Below are 24,221 nucleotides of genomic sequence, written 5' to 3' on the forward strand. Positions count from 1 at the left end.
AGGGAATTCTCTTCCCTTCATATACTCGTCGTGCTATTTGGTTCCGGGTAAGTGGTGCGAACTTTAATGTCTCATTTGTCACATGATTAATTAGGGCTAAGCGTCTAGTTCTCACATGGTGTTGTGGCCCCAGTGGCGACGCTGGCATCACGTGACCAGGCTTATTCGATTGCAGCCCCGAGCGCAACGAAGTCTGGCTTTAAATGAGAGGGGAGCCCCGTATTCGAAAACATGTGTATCTGTTCAGCTTGGGGACTGAAAACTCTTCAGTGGTTTTTGGCATACACTGGTTTTTAGTGGCCCAACTCCGCACGACATTGCGACATTTAGGTTGCGAAACACCGGGGCCTGGGAGCTGGGATTGGGCTCTGATGTACAATAGTGAATCGGGATACATCACCGCAAAAAAGGAAGAAGGAGCCAGAGCGCTTGAAGCTAGTGCTCAGGTATCGATGGTGTTTTGAAATTATCCCATTTGCTTGCGCTGTGCACTCATTGTCGTAGTATTGATTCGTGGATGTATACACTGCGCCAGCAATATCACAATCCTATATACGAAATGACGAAACCACATTCACAAGAGACATCTAATTTTCTGATCTCGGCACTGAAAGTTTTGCGTAAGGCATTGGTATTCCATAGGAGACCTTGAAAGTCAAGCAAAATCAGTTCTGCGGACGGGTTGCTTACTGGGAATTCAGGGCTGCACCCTTATCCTAGTATAAGTGATTGAATGAGAATCAGCTCATGCTTCTCTAAACGAGACAGGAGAAATTGCACGGCTATGACCCATTAAGAGCCTCGAGCCATTCAAAAACAAAAGTGTCTATAAACTGGGACGCCTTGTTGTTGACTTCAAGCGTCAAGATGGCGGTTCTCTTGCAGCCGGCCTTGAGGGTTTGAGAGTTTTGAGAATTTTTTCAGGTGAGGTTATGTACTTGCAGAAATGCTACCAGATCACCATGTTCAGATGAAATTGCCTTTCAAAAGCTCTTGAGAGTCTTCGGAGAGGGCAATATCTCTTCAGACACCATGTGAATCATACACCCTGAAGGCGGCCACAAAAAAGGAGCTACACACAGTAAGGTAAAAGATGAAATAAGCTTTATACTGATTTCCAAACAGAATTTCAAAGGGTGTGTCCGGATACATTAGATGCTCTCTGATCTGATCACGGGTACGAAGAGTCGTTGTACAAGAAGTATAGCCTGACTTGATGCAGAATAAAAAACAAAAAGAAAATAAGACTAGAAAAGTAAAAACAAAAATTAGGGAAGTCTGGACCCATCTTGGCCTTTTATTTTTACCAGAGATAGTGCTGTATGAGCCGAATGTCCATGACGCCGGCTTCGGAGATATAGGCCTGCAGGAAAAACCAGTCGAAATTAGAAAATAGATACAATTGAAAATCAACTGCAATGTGTTTTCTGCTTTTTTTTTTTGGAATTAGGCAGTGCTTGTCCCTGGGCCCGTTGAAATGCACGCTGGTGGTCCACTTGATCAGAATGATACATGCGCACCTACATGAAGAACACCGCCGGGATTTGTGATCCTGGCTTTTTTTATTCCCATGAGGTTCACATTTCTTTTCCGAATATTGATCTTAATTTTCGTATTCTACTTCTCGCCATCATGCATGAAAAGAGAGGAAGTGGCGCCGTCTTTTGTTATGTGCTAGCCGCACTTTGCAGCCGCTCCATGGCAGAGGAAAAAAGTAGGCATTAAAGAGTCGGCTCATTTGACCTAGGAGCTTTTCATACTACTTACTGGTCACACTAGTTTTGGCCTTTGGTTTGCCTTATCAATAATCAAGAAATTCCAATCCTGCTGGCCTTCCATCGCTCTTCTGCCACCGGACCTCATCAACAGCGCTTATCTTTCGCAGCTATCACCAGAAGCTCCACCGACTACTAATTATCTTACCTCAGACTCAGCAACAAAAAACTCACCGGAAATCTTTCCAAGATGTCTTTTTGGGCTTCCAAGAAACCGAGGCCGCAGAGTGCCAGGTTCTCTTTCGGAAGCTCCCTCCATCACGGCATCAGAAATATAGGTGCTCGTCGGGCAAGTGCTTTTGGTGGCGTCGAAAGAGACAAGAACAAATGGCAATTCATGCCAAATAAAACTAGAGAGCCACAAACCAAAGCAGGTCTCAAAAAATCTGCTAAATCTCAACTGACTGCCTTTTCTGATTGGCTGGCCCGTCTCATGTCGTACTTCTCCAGCTCCTGCCCACACAGTGACATAAGCACAAGAGACATTCTGTACCCCTGCAATTTGGATTTGTTGTATTCCATCGGAATGTTCAGCAACAATTTTGCGGGATGTGAGTCCAAGGCATCCATGCTCAAAGAAAATGGTGCTGCTTCCCCAGCTTCCATCAACTGCAGAAGCACTCATGAATCCCCCTTTTTGAAGTTAATGGCTCAAAAAGCTAGGGAATTCACTGCAGTACTTTCTCAAAAGCTGAATGGAAGCACCAGCGAGCATATGCAATCTAACCATCTTGCAAAGGAGCGATTGCCATATCGCCTTAGTAGCATCTTTATTCCGTGGGGCTATGGCCAGCATAGTGCAAGTATGACTTCTGCGAACGGCAGACATAATGGCGATATTACAAGCTTTTCCTTGTATTCCAGAGACTGTCCCGCTATTGAGGATATCAGTAATTCAAACAATATTGTGTGTGATACCGGGAAAAACCCTTTACCCAGGGATCCAGAATGTCCCTCTGCATACGATCCAAGTATTAAGAGTCTTGTCAATGAACTTTTCAACGACTTTATGGGAAACGGCTGCAAAGAAAAGTGCACTTTGGCTACTGAGAATGGATGCCTGACGTCTACAAACCCTGGCCCACTGCAAACACGTCTGACATATTTCCTAGGCATTCTACCCATTACTTTTCTGTCTTCTAAAGAAGCTACCCTAGAAGCAGTTGTACCTCGATCTAAATACTTGGGACTTGATCATCAAAGAAAAGACTCTCAGAATCAACACTCACATGTCCTAAAGAATGAAGAGAAAACTACTACACAAAGTGCCACCTCGGAAATAGGAAGGCGGTCAAAAATATGCTCTGTTCTGGACCTTTCTAGCCTTGGAAATTGGGAGGATGAAGAAATGGTGCTCGCAGGTCTACAGCTTGGTGATACTGACCTACAGCAATCAACAGCAAAACCAACAATCGAGCATGAAAATTTGTTTTTAACACACCCAGAAAACTTTCCACGCACCCAGGACACCAAAGTGTTGGATACTAGCAATTCTAATATGGATGATCTGAGCAGCATTATGTCACTGCTTATTGCCCGTCACCTGGATCAATATGAATTTGCCGATTCTGCTACCTTGGCTTCAATGGGGCTTGTATCTATGGGGCTCAGTTTTGAAGAAGGCTCTTTTAGTTGGGTCAGCTCACCCGTGCTCCAGTTGAAAGATGAAAAGGCGAAGTCAAATAGTTCCCGCCCGATCATTCAAATATTTGAGGGGGCATCATGAAGCTGTTGAATTGGCCTCATAAATAGCATTGCGGAAAAATAAATTAATTTACAATCAATATGAACAGTTTGAGTAGTTTGGACAGAATTATTTGCCAATAAAAAGCGCCTGGACACCTTGATGATTCAAAAAAGAGATTTATTGGAGTAAAATTTACCAATAGATCAAGAGGAAAATAGAGTTTCTTTATGACGAGGTATGTGTTTATATCAGTTGAAGTTAGTGGATTGGAAATGCACGACATATCCTAAACTTCTCGTGTTTAAAATAGAGATGTACCCAAAAAATTACACATGTTAGATCTCAAATTTACATTGCAAATCGTTTTGGAGGCATTTAAATAAATTTCGTGATATTGTGCGTACGCGATCAATCATGGAGGTTGTAAATTATTTATTGAAGTCTTATCTTAAAGTGGATGAGCCATTTCAAATTACAAGTTAAATGTGATATTTCGGGGCACAAAATCCAGTCTTTTTGTCAGTTGAATCATTTGATCTAGCTTTCAAGACCTCTGCATTCACTCGATGTCGCTGCTTGAAGGGGCCATATTTCTCGAATTAACAGGTAAAATCTTGATCAAACCAATTGATATTTCGCATCAGCCTACGAGACTCACTCTGTATAAATTCGTTGATCTGTGCGAGAGATTAAATTACTAAGAAGCATAAGAATCATTGCCGAGTTGAAGAAGTTCTCGAAGTTATCGGATTGTTTGACGACTAAAAACGGTGAATATAGATCTTCCCCAGCTAGTGCGATAGAACTCAATAAAACGGTAAGCTTGTATAATTTGGCAAGGTTTTCACGGTGACTTCTCCACCATAATGAGTATTCCTGAATATCATCATACCCATGTTCTTGTGATCTTGTTCGGCTTGAATTGAATTTCAACAAGCTGATCAATTCAGGAAAAGCGGAAGCGGCTTTTAAAGATGTAGCATTTGAAGCCATTCACCTGATATAATTAGTATGAACTAAAGCAACGCACGCAAAGCACAACCAGATTATTTGCCACCTGTGAAGAAATGTAATATTTGATGAGACAGCTCGTGGGCCAAACAATATTTAATCAGAATGAAACAGACTTAATCATTTTAAACTATACAGTTATTCATCATCTTCCTAAATATAGACCACAAGACAAGAAGGTATCCCTAAATACAGTCATAATGACCAATACTTTATAGGCAAAAGAAAAGGTAACACAGCTTCTTCCACTATCATAGTGTCTAATACTTATGAATGCTTAACCTTTTAATCAAAAGAGAGATATGTATCAGTAAAATCTAAGAATTCGAGATACAGAAAGACATCACTTAACTATGCATGGAAGAAACAAGAAGCCTTGAACGTCAATTATTTGCAGATTTGCAGAAAAGAGATTAAATACCCTATACGCTTTTCAATTCTTCAGATTGCATAAATAAATAACTCATATTTTTTATTAAGACTGAAGCAGTGAAATTTGGGTTTAGCAAAAGCAGCGGGCTTTGCAGCTTTACCGCTACAAATGACTCACTCATAGCCCTTGTAAATCGATAATATTTGATTGTATTTTACAGAGATTAAACAATCAACTGGGTTCAAGTTCTCAATCACGTATATTCAGGTTATTTATAGACAACAATATGGAAGATTGTTTATAAGGTGTAAATAGCGTGTCTTATGGAGATGTTTTGCGTGAAGGATTCAGGTTTCTAAAAGACATTCAGACATTTTTCATGGTATTCTGAAAAGGTTCACGAGACGTTGAAATCATCAAATTCAAGGAAGCCAGATTCCTCAGACAGTGCATTCAGCTGATCGACCCATTATCATCGAACGGATTATTTACCAGGTCATGTCCATCGTATTCATAGCCAAACCCGGAATTTTCTCCTAAATATCCAACCGGGTACTTTGCATTCACATTATCAATCTAGAGTTACGTTTTCATTTGTTATTTGAATATAGGGGCGTAGCTAATTTAAGCCTTTGGGGCCAATGAGACGATCTTCTCGGCAGCAGGGTCCAAGTCCTCGAAGGCGTACAACTTCAAGCCGGAGTTGTCGATCAAGTCCTTGGCTTGCTTCATGTTGGTACCTTGCAATCTGACTACGACTGGGATGTCCAAGTTGAAGTTCTTGGTGGCAGCAATCAAACCCTCAGCAACGTAGTCGCATCTGACGATACCACCGAAGATGTTGACGAAGATACCGTTGACTTTCTTGTCGGACAAGATCAACTGGAAGGCCTTCTCGATGGTCTGAGGCGTGGCAGTACCACCGCAGTCCAAGAAGTTGGCAGGCTCACCGCCGTACAACTTGATGATGTCCATGGTGGCCATGGCCAAGCCGGCACCGTTGACGATGTTGGCGATGTTGCCGTCCAACTTGATGAAGTTCAAGCCGTACTTGCTGGCCTCAACCTCCTCGGGGTCCTCCTGCGTGGTGTCTCTCATGGAGAACACGTCCTTCTGTCTGAACTCAGCGTTGTCGTCAAAGCCCAACTTGGCGTCCATGGCCAACACCTTGTGGTCTGGGGTCTCGGACAAGGGGTTGATCTCCACCTGGGTGCAGTCCTTCTCGATGAAGACCTTGTACAAGTTCTGCACGGCCTTGGCAGCCTCGGGGACAGCCTCCTGGGTGTAGCCCAAGACAGAGGCGATTTCCGTGGCCAACTTGTCGGTGACACCGGCGTCCAAGTCGACCGAGAAGGTCTTGATGGCGTCGGGGGTCTCCGCAGCCACACCCTCGATGTCCATACCTCCCTGGGAGGAGGCCACGATCATGGGCTTTTGCGTGGCTCTGTCCATCAAGATGGCCAAGTAAGCCTCGGTTCTGGCGTCTCTTCTCTCCACCACGTAGACGGCGGTGACCTCCTTACCGGCAGCACCAGTCTGCTTTGTGATCAACTTGCGGTTCAACATCTTGGAAGCCAAGTCCTTGGCCTCTTCTGGGGAGGAGATCAACTTGACTCCGCCCTGGAAGCCGTTGTCAAAGTGGCCCTTACCTCTGCCTCCGGTCAAAGCCTGGGCCTTGATCACCAATTCGCTGGTGCCCAATTTCTTGGCGGCGTCGAAAGCTCCTTCAGGGGTGGTGGCGGCGTAGCCTTTAGGCACACCCACGCCGAACGACTCCAAAAGAGCAGCGGAGCGATATTCGTGCAACGACAAACATCTTTTTTGCACAACCTGGGAATGTTAGTAGATGAGAGGAGGCAGGGCAGGGAGAGGAACGGGAGGCATGGGTGAGCGTGGTGCAGGGCGCGAAAGACAGAACAGACGCCGGACGGCGTTCTGAAAGGAGTCCTGTAAACACAAGAATGAACAGAAAGCCACAAGAGTGAACGAGTGAACAGAAAGCCACAAGAGCAAACAGACGGCCCCCAGAATGATACATGCCATAAGCAACTAGGGATGTCCCAACGAGGAAAAGCCCAAAAAGGAAGGGCCCACAAGCAATCATGCCGAAGTCCGGATCGGAGTCCGACCCAGAAAACGAGAGCCAAGCCCGGGGCAAAGAATCGGGAAAGACCCGATTCCACCCAGCCCAGCATCAACTGGATCGAGTCTTTGCTCAAATGGCGCATCATGGCTACAATGAGAGCCCACTGGGCCATCCCGGAATGTCCTGTTTGATCATGTGACATTTCTCGGCCCAGAGGCCGCCGCCTGCAGCGCCCGGGACCGCCGACGAGAAGCAACTAGGAGTGTCGCCACGACGAGACAACACCCAGAGATCGATTTACTATGCCCAGCAATTTAGCGCAGTACCCGCCCATGACACAAAATCGGGGATGGCGCCGATTCAGGGGCTTTCACCAATTTCGGCAGGCTCTTCACAAACCCGGAGCACCAGACGCCGGGCCAGAGAAGACCGGCCGCAAATCAATAGATTGCGGCCCCAAGGCTGGGCGGCCAGAACGGCAGCAAATAAAATAACAAACGACAAGCTAACATACTCTTGTGGCACGGGCAACTCTGGACAACATGGTTGGTGTGATTTGCGGTTTTAACTGGAAGAACAGTATAGTAGTAGAAAGCAGGAACACAGGAATAAGGCCCCGGTTTTCTCGCGCTGATGGCATGCGGCTTCTATGCCGCAACGATGTACCGAGGTGGCTCGGACACGTCTGGTCCTTGCCTGCACAGAGATGCCGGTGCCGCATATGCCCCGGCGTTTCTAGGGACAGCGCCGATGCGCGGGCTTGTGTCTATTAGCCCGGGGCGTGGCGGAAGACAGCCATGCGGGAGAGCCGTGTGGATTAGCGGGCGTTCAGAAAAAAAAGAAGAGAAAAAAAAGAAGATGTTCATTTCTGGATTTCGGGGAGCCGGGCACCAAGTACGCGTGCATTGCCTAAAAAGGATGCTGATGTTTGGTGGTTTTTGGCCTGGGGCACTGTTAGAAATTGCGCCCACACTGCCGTCTATGCAGTGCCACAGCTGAACGCCGTTTGCACGTGACGTGGTGTGCACGTGACATGGTGTATTGGGGCAATATCGTCCCGAGTTCGGGCTGGAGGACTTGTAAATCGAGACTACAAATAAGCTCCTGGTGAAACCGGCCTGAAACTCAGGTATAAAAAGACCTGCTTGGTGGCTGTGGGGCTGGTAGACGGAATAGAGGCACCCGGGGTATGGCATACGCTAGCCACTATGCCGCACTTAGGGCCAGCCTGCTAATTACGTCAGAGGCGCGAGGCGAGATTCGGATATTGGCGATCGGATATTGGCGATCATGGGTCTCCGATTTCGGAGGGCTGTTGCCGCCCGTTCAGAGTGGGGACTAATGTGAGGAATCTGAGGCTTGGCGACGCTCGGTGTCATCTTGTCATTCTTCCCTGTCTTTTTTTATTTTATTTCTTTGTTTTTGGGTGTTGTCAGCCTTGGGTGCTTAGTGGCCTTTATTTTTTAATATTCGCACAGAGCGTTTCAGACTTAGTCTTAGAGGCGACACACGGCGAGGTTCAGACAGTGCCTGATTATGGAAATTGGGCGTGACGATGGGAGCAGAATTTGATGGCGTGGCGCCATGAATGCTAATGGGGTGGAACGGCTATATGTCTCCATATATAGTGGCAGATGCGGGGTCGCAGATATGTAAAGTGATACATAGTTAGACACGGCACCACAGGGTTTGAATAGAAAAGACAGACGATCCGAGGCTGGGGTCTTGCGTGTTTAGCTAGGTGGACGAGATGTCCTGGCTGTGTCTTGAAGAGCAGATTCTATTAAAATGAAGCGGCCTTGAACTGGAGAATCAAGGCCGCAGAGTATGTAGCATGATGCCGGCGAACCAAACTATTCGCCGAAAAAGGAAATTCTCAGGCTCGAAATTTGTATGAGCAAGAAGTCAAATGGGAATGTTGATAGCATACTACAAAAAAGAGACCTTTCAACATAGGCTGGAAAGGGGAGACCACTTGCATGGAATTAGAACCACGGAAAAGACATCACGAGAGTTGAAGTTTGTGTGACGGTTGCGGAACAAAAACAGAGGGGCTATCAACTGTGGGCTTTGGTCACAGGAACCGAAGCGTAGACTAAATAACAAGCGTTTAATTCTTCGATGCACCTTCTTTAGGCAAGATCAGTGTGATTGTCCCGGATGTAAATGCACGCATCCGCAGAGATGCCTTTGCATGTTTTGGTTTGTTTGAGTTTTGGGAAGCCAGCTCATTTTATCTCTTGGAGAGACACCCATACGCGGCCGCTCAAAATCCACGTTCTGAAATGAACGTGGGTTTCGAGTAGCTTTCGCAGTACCGTCTCCAGACATATCTCATACTGTATTGTCGTCTTTTCGGCAAACGACGCTATTTTCTTTCTGCATGATAGAAAAGATTCTGAAGACCCCAAAGATGAATGAGCGGCCTTTGAGTATGATACTTATGTAGCTTCCTTAAGTCCCGTCGAAAGCCCGTATACGATACCTAGATATCACGAGGGAATATTTTGGGGGAAATGCAAGTTATAAATTGTAGAGCCATCTCGAGAACACGTGGGTGATGTCTCTCTGGAGATATTCAAGAAAAAGGCCGTAATTAGAGATACGTGTCAATTACAGCCGAAAGTCTTCTTTATTCCTCGATAGAACATAATACATTGAGTTGGAAAATCGGATGCTCCTACGGCTGACGCCAGAATCATCATAGATGAAATCATCCAAAACTTGATTAATGATTAAAAATTTTGGATAACAATTGTATCATTTTGATTGAGAACTGAGAATATTTGCTCCAGCAAGAAATGCATTATCTCTATGTACCACGATGAATACAGAACATGTGGGATTGACCGACAGGTGTCAGCTTGAGAATCGAAGATTCAAATGGCTATACTTTCAATGCTCGTTTGCAAGCATCTGGATGTAGAGGCTTCATGATATTGGTAGTACAGAATAGGATTCGACAGTCAGGTTCAAGATCATAGCGTGACTATTCTAACATAGTACCGCCGCAACAAGGCCTTAGTATATGATCCATAACCTCTATCCGGGGGTATGACAACAAAGCCTCAAGAACACAATAGACAATAACGCATGATCTCTACCATACCCCCTAGGATTGTTTGATAAGATCTTCTTCCGTTTAGCTATTGAATGCAATATATGGTGTAGTGATTTTTGAAAGACCAACATAGTCCATCATGGTCATACCATGGTCATATTGCGGAGATGACAACGGGAATTAAACTTATCAAAGTCCACCAGGGTGGTATGTTATACCAAGGACTTCTGTTATCTACGATGGAGCAAATTCCGAAACCCACTGCAATTCAACATTGTCGCGAAACACACCAAAGTGTGTTGAAGTCCACCCAAAGACAATTACATTGTTCCCTTCTGCAATGCAATTAATAGACAAAAGGGTTATCTTATATCCCATTATAGTGCATCGCACTTTCCGTGCTAATAGATTAAAGTTTATATTCTATCATTTCCCACTGTGGTGTACTATAACACATCAAATATACCATAGTGGAATGTATCCTAAGCCATCAATTATATTGAAGTCAAATAAATCAAGCGTTATAACCCAGAATATTTCATTTTAGTGTAATAAAATAAATCACAGTAGCATAATTTTCAAGTAAGCCTCGAAAGTTGCTGGGCCGTCTGCCATCGCTACTGTTCGTAGCCAATTAATTACGTGTTTCTCATGCCCTCACGATTTTGGTAGATCCAGTTTCCCAATTAGTTACCTCTGACTGGAACACAAAATCCCGGAGGAATAGTTCTCTGCTACTCATTCTCTGGTTCCGTTAAAGCAGTATCCCGACGACTCCTTTCAAGCTGAAATTACAGAAACTGTGGGTCATCAGTAGCCACATGTTATCACTCACAGGCTAGATGTACTCCGATGGCAGAATTTCCTCGAGGCAAAATCGGTGAGCTCCTTCCTTCTAGCTAAGTCCGCATTAGTTTACGAAGAAGCACCGTTACTCCAAAATTCTTGAGTTTTCTCGGAATGCAATCAAATAGATCAAAGGGTATAGTCTAGTCATTGTGGTGTAATATGATACATTAGAATTAACCAGAGTGGAATCAAACACACCAGTATCATGATACATCATTTATAATCCATCAGTTCCAACCACAATGCGACTGAAAATATCGGCGTGTGCAGTTTATCATACCACTGCAGTATGGAGTTTAACATAATTAAATTATATCTCCCGTAGTGGCATCAAGTATACCAAATATATCAGAGGCCACTACAGCTTGCCATAGCGTATGAGAAATTCCAAAGTTCACCATTGTGCAGTTAGTATATCAGTCCAGGAAAGACCAAACCAGGTAATAGATAATAAACCAGTCGAGCTACAACACCAGACCAGTTAATATATCAGACCAGTTAATATACCAGTCCAGGAAATATAGTATGATACCAGTCCTGTCAATACACCCGTCCAGTCAATATACCAGTCCAGTAAATACATCGGTCCAATTAATACACCAGTCCACCTAATACACCAGTCCACTTGATATAGTAGCTCAGTAAATTTACCAGTTCAGTTAATACGCCAGTCCAACCAATGCAACCATTAGGTAATAAGCTAATACACCAGTCCAGTTGATACACTAGTCCAGTTGATACACCGGTCCAGTTGATACACCGGTCCAGGTAATATACCAGTCCAGGTAATACACCAGTCCACTCAGTATAGCAGTTGAGTAAATATGACAGTCCAGTCAACAGACCACTATGATTAATAACAATTGATCAGTCCAGCTAATAAAACAGTCCAGCTTTTAAAACAGTCCAGGTAATACACCAGTCCAGTTAGTACATCAGTCCAGTTAATACAATAGCCCAATCAGCATGCCAGTCAATCAAACCAGTCTTGTCATCAGTTAGCACCGTAGTCCAGTCAACAGACCACTCTAGTTTATTTCAATACACAGTCCAGGTAATGAGGTATTACACCAGCTCAGCGAATGAACCAGTCCAGCTAATACCCAGTCCCTTTAATATAGCAGTTCAATAAATATAACAGTCCAGGTAATACATCACTCCAGGTAATACACCACTCTAATCTTAATACACCAGTCCAAGTAATACGGTAATACACCAGTCCAGTTAATACACCAGTCCACTCAATATAGTAGTTTAGTAAATATGACAGTCCAGTCAACAGACCACTCTAATTAATATCAATACACCAGTCCAGTTAGTACACCTGTCCAGTTAATACAATAGCCCAATCAGCATGCCAGTCAATTAATATCAGTGCGCCAGTCCAGTTAATACACTAGTGTAGTAAACCAGTCCAGATATTAGTTAACACAACAGTCCGGTCAACAACCACTCTGATTTATACTAATACAGTCCAGGTATTTAGGTAATACACCACTCCAGGTAATAAACCACTCCGGTAATACACCACTCTAATCTTAATACACCACTCCAGGTACTACACCACTCCGGCAATACACCACTCTAATTAAATTTTAATACCCGGTCCAGCTAATACCCGGTCCAGTCTAGTGGGTCACACACACCAAAGCCTGACAATATATCCAACAAAGGCCTCGAGGGCGTATCATAGATGAATGGCCACGCCAGCGAAAGAACCGCAGCGGCCTTTGCCTTGGTGGAACATTACCGAGGGCCGCGACAGGCCACCATAGTGCGCTCAGACAGACCAAAAACAACAGCCCATGCCGCCAAAAACAAAGCCCGTGCCACCAAAAAAAGACAGCCCGTCCCGCCAAAACATCCCCAAACGGCCAGGCACCAACCCCACAAATCGCCAGAACAGCGCCGGCGCCTTGGGGCCAGGGCCAGCGAAACCCCCATACATCCGCATGTGCAGGCCGCGCCGCCCGGCCCCGGCCGCCTGCATAAACCGCCAGATGCCCATCTCCTCCATCTCTTTCTCCCCATGATGAATTCCCGTGTGAGGCCAGACGTGAGCTCGGGGCTGGACTCCGAAAACGACCTCGTGGGCTCGGTGCTCCGGCCCGCCAAAAGCAATTTCCAGGACGACAGCGACGACGACTTTTCAGCCCTCTCGTTTGGGGCGTTGAGCTCTGCGCAGAAGAAGCTAATGGCCGAGGACAGGGCCAGCAGAGGCCCGCAAAAGGCCCCCGGAAAAGACCGGGAGGCGCCCTCAAAACCGGGTCTTTTACAGAAAACATCCCGGGGCCACAAAACCGGTACTGCCCGGGACCGCCTGCAGAGCGCCGGGCCCAGTGACTCGGAGCTGGACGACAAAGAGGCGTTTCTCGAGGCGCAGCAGCCCAAAACCCACAAGGCCAAGAAAAGCTTGCAGCACCGCCGCAACAAGCACGCGCCCGCGGAGGCGTCGCTGAAGCGGCCCGTGCCGAAAATCCGCGAGATCGCGGGCTTGAAGACGGCCAAGGAAAGCACGCTCTACCACGACATCCGGTTCGACGCGGCCTACGGCAAGGCCGACTGGAGCCGCATCCGCAAGGACTACGCGTTTCTCGACGAGTACCGCGAACAGGAGATCAAGGACATGCAGAAGACGCTCAAGGACAAGAAGTCCATGCTGCGCATGTCGGCCCGCGACGCGGACAACCTCAAGTTCGAGATGCAGTCGCTCAAGTCCCGGTTGGACACGTTGAAGAACCGCGACTTGGCGTCCACCATAGTGCTGGGCCACAAGAAGGAGCAGATGCACAAGATGCGCACCGGCGAGCAGGTCAACCCGTACTTTTTGAAGAGGTCCGAGCAGCGCAAGATGGTGCAGAAGGCCAAGTTCGACAGCATGCGCGCGGGCCAGCGCGAGAAGGTCATGGAGAGGAAGAGGAAGAGGCGTTTGGGCAAGGAGTTCAAGCAGCTCGAGTTCCGCGACGCGCAGTAGGCGGGGAAGTAGCGAATACACGCGACATCGTTGCGATTGGGGGCGGTCCGGCTGAACCCGAGGTATGTACAGTAGAGGGACGGAAGCTAGGGAGTGATGTGACGGCAACTAGGGGCGACACGACGGCACCTAAGAAGAGACACGACGGCCCAAGAAACGACATGACGGCACCTAAGAAGCGACACGACGGCCCAAGAAGCGACACGACGGCCCAAGAAGCGACACAACGGCAACCACCGAGCGGCGCGCTGCCGCCCGCGCGTCGCTCCAAAATCCTTCCGAGAAAACCCCAGCATTAGTTCCGTGGTGTTCACTCGTGACCGTTCCGTGGCAGGCATGTATCCGGTAATCACGCCTTGCCGGCAGCGTTTTCATGCGCCACCCAGTCCTCCCACGAGCCGACGTAGTTGCCGCGGTTCGTGTAGCCGAACGAGTTGGCCAACTCCTCCGCGGCCGTCAGCCGCACGCCACCCAAGCAGTAGAAGACCAAGTGCTGGTCCTTGGCCGGCTTCTCGAAGCCAAAACTCTCCTCAAACTCCTCCTCGGACAAGTCGAACGCGCCAGGAGACGACTTGAACGGCACATTGCGAGCGCCGGGAATGTGGCCCTCCTGGAACTCCGAAGGCTCGCGCACGTCGATAAGCAAGGCGCCGGGCTGGCCGCCACGCGCCTCCGTGAGCGCCTTGACATCGCGGTATTTGTACTCCTTGGCGGCGTTTTGCGTCAACACGCTGTACGCCCGGAGCCGGGTGAAAAGTGCCGCAGGACGGCGGCCCGCGGGGGAAAACCCGGTTTTGGCCGGCGCCAAAGAGAGGCATCTGGCCGGGACAGCGGCGGCCGTTCGGCGCATCACGTGCAACGCGGCGGCACGTGCCGGGGCCGAGGTTCTGATCGAGCGGAACATTTGCGATATTTGGCGGCGGTGTGCTGGAATGAGGCGGGGCACACGGAACGAAAGAAGGCGGCTATGAGAATAAGGGGCAAGAGGCGCTCAGTGAGGCCAGGGTTTTTTCGTGGGTTTTTGGATGCGAGACGGATGCCGCGTGCGGCGCTGTGTGCAGGCACGCGGCCTCTGGCTCGGGTGCCTAGGGGTGGCGCGAGCCGGATAGGAGTCTGCGGGTTGGATGCAAATGGCTGGTGCCAGAGCCTGGGAGGCGTGGTGTTATGGGTCCGTTGTGCCATTTTCGGCTGGTTAGTGTTTTTAGTATTATCATTTGTTTTTCATTTCGGTCTGTTTTTTATGTTCGTCTGTTTTTCATGTTCGTCTGTTTTCATTTCCGCCTGTTTTCATTTCCGCTCGTTTTTCATTTCCGTCTGTTTTTTATTAGTCTCATTCTCGTCATCTCTGTCTCGACGCGCCGGGCCGCTCCGTGGGGCGATGAGGCTCCAAAACAGAAAACCAAGAAACAGCCGCGAACAACAGTCATTGAAGTGGAAAATCCTCTCATGGCGAAGCGCCCCCTGGCCCTGGCTACTGGCGTGTTGCGGCAGGGTTCTTGCTGATCGCGTGCCTGGTGCAGATGTCTTCGCGGCATACTACATCAAGGTGGATAACTTCCTGTATTAACTCATGGTGAATCTTTAATAACTGAATCCTGTCATAGACTTCCCTTCTCTAATTTTGTCGTAACATCATAAAGTGTTGAACTTCATAACTTCTGTATGTGTTCTTAGAACAATCCGTCGATCTCGCCGTCCTCGTTGACCTCCACGTTCATGAAACCGCAGTGCGTGGGCAAGCCGGGGATGGTCTGGATCTCGGCGGCCAACGCGTACAAGTAGCCGGCACCGATGGATGCTCTCACATCTCTGATGGGGAACTTGAAGCCAGTGGGCACGCCCTTCAACGCGGCGTCGTGCGACAACGAGTACTGCGTCTTGGCAATACAGATGGGCAAGTCGCCAAAGCCCTGCTTGGTGTAAAGATCAATCTTCTTCTGTGCCTCGGGCAAGAACTCAACCTCCCCAGCACCGTACATCTCCTTGGCAATGGTGCTGATCTTCTCCTCCACGCTTGGAGCAGTCTCATACAAGAAACGGAAGTCCTTTTCGATGGAGTTGGCTGCCTCAATCACACCGTTGGCAAGGTCAACTGCACCTTGTCCACCTTCCTCCCAATGGTTGGACACAATGGCATCCACAGCACCGTACTTCAAAGACTCCTCGCGAATAACCTCGTGCTCCTTGTCGGAGTCCGACGACATCTTGTTGATGGCCACAACCACAGGTAAGCCGTACGCCTTGGCGTTGGCAATGTGCTTGCCCAAGTTGGAGCAACCCTCTCTCAACAAGTCGACGTTTTCTTGCGTGTACTCTGCAGCCAATGGCGCGCCGGCCTTGACGTCGGGACCACCTCCGTGAACCTTCAAGGCACGCACAGTGGCAACAATCACAATGACGTCTGGAGCCAAGCCGGAGGCTCTACACTTGATGTTCATGAATCTCTCTCCACCCATGGTAAAGTCGAAACCAGCCTCAGTGACGACGTAGCCTTCTTGCTTCTTTCTCTCCTCCTCAGTCAAGTCTGGCGAGGTACCGGCCAATTTCAAGGCCATCTTGTCAGCCAATACGGACGAGGCGCCGATGGAAATGTTGGCGAAAGGCCCAGCATGAACAAAGACAGGAGTGCCCTCCAAGGTTTGCATGATGTTTGGCTTGATGGCGTCCTTCAACAAAGCGGTCAAGGCACCTGCACAGCCAATATCCTCACAGGTGATGGGCTCGCCTGCCTTGGAAGCGGCGACAACCATCTTACCCAATCTTTCTCTCATGTCGGACAACGAAGTGCACAAGGCCAAGATGGCCATACACTCAGAGGCGACGGAAATGTCGAAACCGGTCTTTCTGGTCATACCCTTCTCGGTAGGGGCCTCGCCGATGGTGATTCCTCTCACGAATCTGTCGTTACAGTCGACCACTCTTCTCCAGGTGATGGTGTCTGGGTCGATGTCCAATCTGACGAAGCGGGAGATTTCCTCCTCGGTCAAGTCGTTAGGGTTGGTCTTGTCGATGCCGAGTTTCTTCAACCTGTTCAAGAACGCGACAGGGAACTTTCTCTCGCCCTTCTTTGCAGGAACCAAACGCTTGTACAAAGCGGCGTCCTTTTGTGTGTTTTCGTGGAACATTCTGGTGTCGATGGCGGCGGCCAACAAGTTGTTGGCCATGGAGATCGCATGGATGTCACCAGTGACGTGCATGTTAAATTCGTCCATGGGGATCACCTGCGAGTAGCCTCCGCCGGCAGCACCACCCTTGATACCAAAGGTAGGACCCATGGATGGCTGTCTGACGTTGGCAAACACGTTCTTACCCAAGTGCGCGCCCAATGCCTGGGCCAAGCCCACGGTAGTGGTGGACTTACCCTCACCCAAAGGAGTGGGGGTGATACCGGTGACCAACACGTACTTACCGTTGACCTTGTTCTCCAAACGCTTCAAGATGTCCAAGGAGACCTTGGCCTTGTAGAACCCGAATGGCTCCAACTCCGAGTCTAAGATACCAGCCTCCTCAGCGACCTGGTTGATACGCTTGGGCTGCTGGGCACGCGAGATCTCGAAGTCAGAAGGCACAGGCGTCTGCAAGTCCAACTTGAGCGGGTTGGTGAACTGCGGGGTCTCGTTGTTTTTCTTGTAGTGGGCCTTGGCAGCAATGACGACGTTGTCCAAGAGGTTGGCCACGGTCATAGGGCCCACTCCACCGGGAACAGGGGTGATCAAGGAGGCCACGGGCAAGGCAGACTCGAAGTCGACGTCGCCCACCATGCGCGAGCCAGATTTCTTGGAGCTGTCGTCGACGAAGTTGGCGCCCACGTCCACGACCACGGCACCCTTCTTCAACCAGCTGCCCTGGACGAAGTTGGGCACGCCAATGGCAACCACCACAATGTCGGCGGAGGCCAAGTATGCTTGCAAGCTATCGGCGGAGGTCTGCGAGTGCAAGAGCGTGACGTTGGCGTTGGCCTTGGTCAACAAGCTGGCAACCGGGCGGCCGACGATGTCGGAGCGGCCCACGACCACGGCGTTCTTGCCGGCCACAGAGACGCCGGATTGCTCGAGCAACTGCATGATGCCCTTGGGCGTGCAAGGCAAGAACGTGGGGTTGCCACCCTTCTTGCCCAACTCGCCGACGTTGTGGGGGCCAAAGCCGTCCACGTCCTTGCTGGCGGCCACGCTGCTGGTGACCTTGGTCTCGTCCAAGTGGGCGGGGAGGGGCAACTGGACCAAGATGCCGTCGACGGCAATGTCCGCGTTCAAGGCGGCGATCTTGGCAAGCAACTCAAACTGTGTCACGGACTCGGGCAACTTGACCAAGTCGCAGCGGATGGCGGCCTCCTCGGCGGCCTTCAATTTCATCTTCACATAGGTGGAAGAGTCGGGGCGCTCGCCCACCTGCACGATGGTCAAGCTGGGCTTGAAGTCGGCGTGCTTGGCCTGCACGGCCTGGATGTCGGCGTGCACTTTCTGGCGGAGCTGCAAGGCAATGGCCTTGCCGTCAATCAACTGGGCACTCATGTCGAAAATCAGGACGCAAAAGACGAAGTGGCTCTGGATGTAGGGCCTATCTGATTTTTTCCTGGCTGTGCGCGGCGGCCCCCGCGACTGCTTTATATTTTTCGGGCCGCGGTGACTCGGCGCGCGGAGTCAAAAATGTGCCAATATTCTGATGCGACCGTGGTGTGAAATCCACAAGCGCTGGCAGAAAGGGTGAATCGGCACCGGGCGAAAAGATGGGCCTGCCCGAAAACTGAAAAAAAATGAAGATTTAAGTAGAGCCGGTAGGCAGGAGAATGATTGGTTTCCAGAAAATGGAAAATAAATGGAGGCGGCCGATGTTGTCGCTTCTTTTCTTTGTGGGCCAGGGTTCAGGAGGAGTACCCGCTGAATCGCGGAGGGTCCCTTATCGGGCCTGTTCCGGTGACTAACGCTGGCGCGGCTTTAGAAAAAGGGCGGCCCGAGCTTCCACGTGACAATTGCCCAATACTACTGCACGCAGTACTGCCGTATATTATACGTTAGTTATATGATAATTAGACATTCATCAAAAGTTAGTTATATGATAATTAGACATTCATCAAAAGTTAATTATACGATAATTATACGATAATTATACGATAATTATATATTAATTATACGTTAACTATACGTTAATCATACGTTAATCATACGTTAATTTTACGTAATTTGCACGTATATTGTTAGGGACTTCACGGGACATAGGCGTTATGTATTACTATTTGATCACTGGTCTCTAGAACTCTACAGGAGTTCTATTCCACCTTTATATACTTTACCCAGAGGCCCTACCTTACATATATATCACGTATGTGCGACTTATATATTGCTTATACATCAGTTATGTATCACGTATATATCACGTATATTTGAACGTACTATTGGAAATGGTATTGCACGCATATTGCACAAAGTTAAAGGGTCTGGTGGGCCTTTGAAGGTGAAGGAAATGGTATCTGGCACAAGATCCTAGTTTACAAGAAAACATACTGACCAGGCACCCTGCTCAACAATCGTCAGGAGAAACGAGGCCCAGCAGGTTTTGTCAAGGACTCGAACTAGAAACAAACCACTCTCCATGAACAATCCGAGACGTATAAAACGTCACAAACTGGGCGTTATAGATTTCAGAAAGACATAAAAATTTCCCGCTTACATCAGGTACACGGGCACATCAAAGGAGTAGTTTTTGGGGAAAGATACGCTCAGGGTTTCAGGAAAGACTGCAACAGTTCTCAGCACTGTCAACCGAAGTCGAGTAATGTCGATGTAAATACTTGCAGTGACTGCTAAAAAGGATGAGAAATTATGGAAGATCTAGTTTAGCTCAACATATTGGATCTGATGGAGAATGAAACGCAAGATCAGAGAATGCTGCTGCTTGTTGTTCAACATCTGTACGTACATTATTTTGAAGCTTGGATGGTGTGAAGTTTCAGGTGACAAACAGGAAAGCTCCAGATTTAAGAAGATCGAGGCCGATGAATATTCGTTGAAGAAGAAGTAAAATAGTGGGAGGTGACAAGTTGAATACTACGCACGGCTGGTTTCCAGAGACTACTTCAAAGACGCAGGACAATTCGGAGAAGTAAGTCGACTTTAATTGTTCAAAAGTCAGTTTTGTCTCAGTATCCAGTAAATGGGTCCGAAGTAACCAATGAAGTATGCGATATCAGAAGAAAACTAAATTACAGAAGATGTCAAAGCTAGTATCATCAAAAAGGTTTTATTAAGATAGACCAAGGGGTACGGGTCAAATAAGCAGCTGAAGATAAATAATATACCCTGGAGGAGAAAGCAGACCAGACGTGAACCATGGGTCGGTACATCTGTCTTATCACATGCCACATATTCACATTCGAGAAAAGCGACAAGTCAACAAGATCTTTTGATCCATCTCGGCTAAATTTTGGTTTTGACTTTTGCAAACTGGATGCATGCGAGATAGGGACCTGATGTTAGAGAGAGGAATTTGTGGATATATCCCAAACGATGAAGTCAAGTGGGACCTTCACATCTGGCGTTGTGTGGAACATCTAACATAGTGTAGCGGCTCACAAAAGACAAAGGAATATGTAGAACTACAGAGGTGACGGTGGCCGCTTTGAAATGGCGGTTCAATTGGTGAAGCCATTGGAGAATTTATAGTCCCACTACATGAGAATAAGACAGTTTCACGCCCTAGAAAATTTGCTGGAACAGATCAAGACTATCAGCGAAAGACGACCAGAAAGAGTCTACTTGAACGACTATCCCAGCACAGAACTAAAATCAACAGTCCCGTCGAATAATTCGAGTTTGGTGTCTCTTCATTCAAAAAAGTCAATAACCTATAATGCTGCAAAAACTTTCATGAAAATTCGTACATCACTGCATCACTCAAAGAGATGAATGAGAAATGAGACAAGCACCTTGGGTGCAGATGAATTAACCATTCAGTACGAAGACAGAAATGGTGAGTAAACTAACTACAGGGGCTAGTTTTATAAACACTAAAACTTTTTGCTGTGATCCAGACACTCGTTCAAGTCATGAATCATCACAGATATGGAAGTATGTTTTTCTTCTTTCGGGTTGAAAACACAGCCCTAGGGAAAATGGATTGTTTAATGAAATTCAAAAAGTGATGATCGTCACTGATCCATTTGAAATGATGTCAGATCGCTGCACTGGAGAATTGCCATTTATTGACCAGTAGGTGGGAGTCTATAGAGCTGGCACTTTTCGTGCATGGGCAATATGTCTCGGAAACTCACCGTCGGTCTGAAGGAAAAACAAGAAACAAAACAAAACAAAACAAAAAAGATCCATGACACCACATTTCGGGCAGCTGCAATGAATTGCTCGAAACAATATAGTTCATTAGGTCTTTGTGATTTTGGTGACGTGGAAAGGTGCATCTAAGCTTTTGGAAATGATGTCACCACCGTTCGAGAATCGAGAGACATTGCAGCCAATTTCACGCATTTTCCAATTCTGCATATTCTCTTCATCTATCTTTCCGTCTAGTGTTGTATATATGTACAATGCAAGGTGCGCGTCTGGTGATCCATCAATGCACCTGATACTCCAAACGGAGTTGAATCTTGTTGTTTTCTATTGTTGATTTTGATCCTGCTACCATATTCGAGTCGGCTCCACAAGTCTCTAAAACATCATTTACGTAAGCACAGTTTTAGCAAAGAGTATCAACAGACAGTCTTAACTAAGCCCGGAGCACTTTTGTGGGGTACAGTCATGACGGTATTGGTTAATAGCCACGAAGCCGCCGGTTAGAGAGCAACCAAAGATCTGTACCTTGAGTGAAAGGCCCAAGGTGCAAGAAATCCTCTAAAGAGGCGTGTTTTGGGTGCGCCAGATGAGGACAGTTTCGACGCGCCGCTCCTTCTTGGATTTGGTCATTCTTTTCCTACTAAACATGCTCTCTTTGATGAAGCTTCTGGGAAAGGATGGCTCTTTTCACTGGTTCCTTTTGATGCGCAAGCTCCCGTTTCCACCTACACTGTGAGTTTTGAAGTTAAGCAGAGACTCTTTTCCCCCGGTTCGCCAACGCTCTCTGGAAGGGCCACACTGGATCATCATAGAACAGGGGACCGACCAGGCACGTGAGCAACTGCAGCAGCTCGAGCAGTACCTCACTGTCCCGTAGTCAGGGTTCCTGCCACGTTGGTACACTTTCTGCCTCAATATTGACACCACGCTACCGAAACCCAGGAGCGCCAGCAGAGAGTAGGCTGGGCACGTGGACAGCATCCGCAGGCAGGATACCCAGAAGAATACTCCGACAGGACCCGGAAGAATACCCAGAAGAACACCCAGAAGAATACCCAGAAGAATACCCAGAAGAATACCCAGAAGAATACCCAGAAGAATACCCAGAAGAATACCCAGAAGAATACCCAGAAGAATACCCAGAAGAATACCCAGACGAATACCCAGAAGAATACCCAGAAGAATACCCAGAAGAATACTCAGAAGAAATAAACAGGCTGCCGCCCAAAGACGCCCTGTGGTGATCACGGCGCGGGGCTCAAGGCAGCGGCGAGTCTCTGCATGTCGGCCTCGCATTTCACCGGGTAGTTGGCCAAGCCGAACTTGGCGTTGATCGCATCCACGGCACTGCCCGGGCCCAAGTTGACGACCGCCCCCACGCCCGCACGCTCCAACAACTCCATGGACGCCTTCCATTGCACGGGCGCCGAGTTGCATCTCACCGTGTTTTCGAAAAGATTCCCAGCAGACACGCCGCCCGTGAAGTTGCTGACGACCGGCTTCAGGGCCGGCCTGGGCCGCGGCACCAAGTCTAGCAAGCGCGGCTCGATGGCACGCAAAACACGGTTATGGAACGGAACGGCCACCGGCAACAGGACCTGTTTGAGCACGGTTTTGCGCGGCGTGTTGAGCTCGTGCACCAACGCGTCGAGTTCGCCCGGCTCCCCCAGAACCAGGATCTGCGACGCGTTGTTGGCACACGCAAGCACGCCGCGGGCGGCCGCCAAGCCGTGCACCTGGCCGTACGCGGCGGGCCGGAAAACCAAGACCCGCATTTCGTAGGCTTTCTCGCGCACAAGAGCCTCCATCATGAGGCCGCGTTGCCTGGCCACGTGGAGGGCCTGCGGGAGCGTGAGCACGCCCGCGAGGAGAAGGGCCGAGTACTCGCCAAGCGAGTGGCCCAAGAAATACGCCACGCGGCCATCGGCCATCAAATCGATGCCGGTGACGGCGCGGAGCACCTGGATCAAAGCGTACGTGGAGGCCACGATGGCCGGCTGGGCGTTGGCCGTGGAGCGGCTCCAGGGGTCGGGCGCGGCGGGCGGGTCCTGGACTAGAAGAGCCGATACTTTGGCGCCGAAAACCAGGTCCACGCAATCTAGCGTGTGCTGGAATACATGCTGGTGGCGGCGGAGCGCCGCGAGGCAGCCCCGCGGGACTATGCCCTGGCCAGGGCAGGCTACGGCGAGAGAGGCGGCGCGGGCGACGCTGGACATTCCTGGGCTTGTCGCTGGTCTTTGCGTGGAGAAAGAAAAAAAAATAAAAAAGGAGGGGGAAGAGGATGGAGAGGTGAGAGCGGGGCGCGGCTCGTGGAGATGTTTTGGGTCTGACGGAGTTTCGCGGTTTTCGCAGATGGGGCCGGCCGCGGGCAGGGCCTGAATTGCTGGGGGGGGCGGGATCTAGAAAACTTGCTGTCGAAATTAAAGAACTTATCAAAATATTTTTAAATGATCAGTTGATCAGTTAGAATTAACATTGAGTGAAGATAAAACTCATATCACTCACATTAGTAAAGGGATATTTTTCCTCGGTCATATTATAGGTAGAAATACCTATGTTATTAAACAATTATTTGGTGATAAGCTAGTTAATCGTAGAATTACTATACCTACTCTTTACATTGATAAAGCTAAGGTTATTAATATACTTAAAGAAGCTGGGTTTTGTGATGGAATGGGTACTCCCAAACCAAATTTTAGATATTTAAGATATCCTCAATCAGAAAGTAATAGTAAAATTAATATGATATTACGTGGACTTTCTAATTGATGAATTGTAGCCAATGATAGAAAACAATTTACTGCAAGAGTTGCTTATATACTTAGATACTCTTTAGCTAAAGTATATGCGGCTAAATTTAAGCTAATAACTGTTGCTAGTGTTTTCAAAGCTGGAAGTAACGACTTATCAAGGAAAATAGGAAATAGAACCCATAAAGTACCAGTAGGAGTCGTTGATAAAGTTAATGTTAAAATTAATGGTATACTTTTTGATAAGTATCATAAAATACCTAAAACACAACAAACTAAAATCCTTAAATCATGAAAACCTGAATATATCAAAGCATTAGAGACTAATGATATTAATGCACTAATGACCGGCGTAGCCGTTTATACCCCCCC

At 48.1% G+C, this 24,221-nt stretch overlaps 7 protein-coding genes across 7 annotated transcripts; 3 read left to right on the top strand and 4 right to left on the bottom strand.

Moving 5' to 3' along the window:
* Window positions 1-1,919: 1,919 nt before the first annotated feature.
* On the top strand, window positions 1,920-3,535 carry METBIDRAFT_229836 (uncharacterized protein). The gene has a single exon (XM_018855233.1). It carries the CDS (start codon window positions 1,966-1,968, stop codon window positions 3,499-3,501), a length of 1,536 nt encoding a protein of 511 aa, XP_018712028.1. The 5' UTR covers window positions 1,920-1,965; the 3' UTR covers window positions 3,502-3,535.
* Window positions 3,536-5,470: 1,935 nt separating this feature from the next.
* Window positions 5,471-7,134, bottom strand: LSC2 (succinate--CoA ligase (GDP-forming) subunit beta; the record flags this gene model as incomplete). Its single annotated transcript, XM_018854148.1, has 2 exons — window positions 5,471-6,676; window positions 6,883-7,134. 2 exons carry the CDS (start codon window positions 7,132-7,134, stop codon window positions 5,471-5,473), a joined length of 1,458 nt encoding a protein of 485 aa, XP_018712029.1.
* Window positions 7,135-12,867: 5,733 nt separating this feature from the next.
* Window positions 12,868-14,207, top strand: METBIDRAFT_32031 (rRNA-processing protein). Its single transcript, XM_018855966.1, has one exon. The coding sequence runs from the start codon at window positions 12,875-12,877 to the stop codon at window positions 13,814-13,816; it is 942 nt and encodes a 313-aa protein (XP_018712030.1). The 5' UTR covers window positions 12,868-12,874; the 3' UTR covers window positions 13,817-14,207.
* METBIDRAFT_40991 (thiosulfate sulfurtransferase) lies at window positions 14,166-14,666 on the bottom strand (the record flags this gene model as incomplete). The annotated part of the gene is made up of 1 exon (XM_018857339.1): window positions 14,166-14,666. One exon carries the CDS (start codon window positions 14,664-14,666, stop codon window positions 14,166-14,168), a length of 501 nt encoding a protein of 166 aa, XP_018712031.1.
* Window positions 14,667-15,032: 366 nt separating this feature from the next.
* Window positions 15,033-15,589, top strand: METBIDRAFT_32033 (uncharacterized protein). Its single transcript, XM_018855967.1, has one exon. The coding sequence runs from the start codon at window positions 15,074-15,076 to the stop codon at window positions 15,317-15,319; it is 246 nt and encodes an 81-aa protein (XP_018712032.1). The 5' UTR covers window positions 15,033-15,073; the 3' UTR covers window positions 15,320-15,589.
* MIS11 (trifunctional formate-tetrahydrofolate ligase/methenyltetrahydrofolate cyclohydrolase/methylenetetrahydrofolate dehydrogenase) lies at window positions 15,487-18,327 on the bottom strand (the record flags this gene model as incomplete). The annotated part of the gene is made up of 1 exon (XM_018854149.1): window positions 15,487-18,327. One exon carries the CDS (start codon window positions 18,325-18,327, stop codon window positions 15,487-15,489), a length of 2,841 nt encoding a protein of 946 aa, XP_018712033.1.
* A 3,836-nt stretch (window positions 18,328-22,163) lies between these two features.
* On the bottom strand, window positions 22,164-23,383 carry MCT1 ([acyl-carrier-protein] S-malonyltransferase). The gene has a single exon (XM_018855968.1). The coding sequence runs from the start codon at window positions 23,313-23,315 to the stop codon at window positions 22,344-22,346; it is 972 nt and encodes a 323-aa protein (XP_018712034.1). The 5' UTR covers window positions 23,316-23,383; the 3' UTR covers window positions 22,164-22,343.
* Window positions 23,384-24,221: the final 838 nt, after the last annotated feature.

The sequence above is a fragment of the Metschnikowia bicuspidata genome (assembly GCF_001664035.1).
Source record: "Metschnikowia bicuspidata var. bicuspidata NRRL YB-4993 chromosome Unknown METBIscaffold_3, whole genome shotgun sequence".
Taxonomy (NCBI): Eukaryota; Fungi; Ascomycota; class Pichiomycetes; order Serinales; family Metschnikowiaceae; genus Metschnikowia; species Metschnikowia bicuspidata.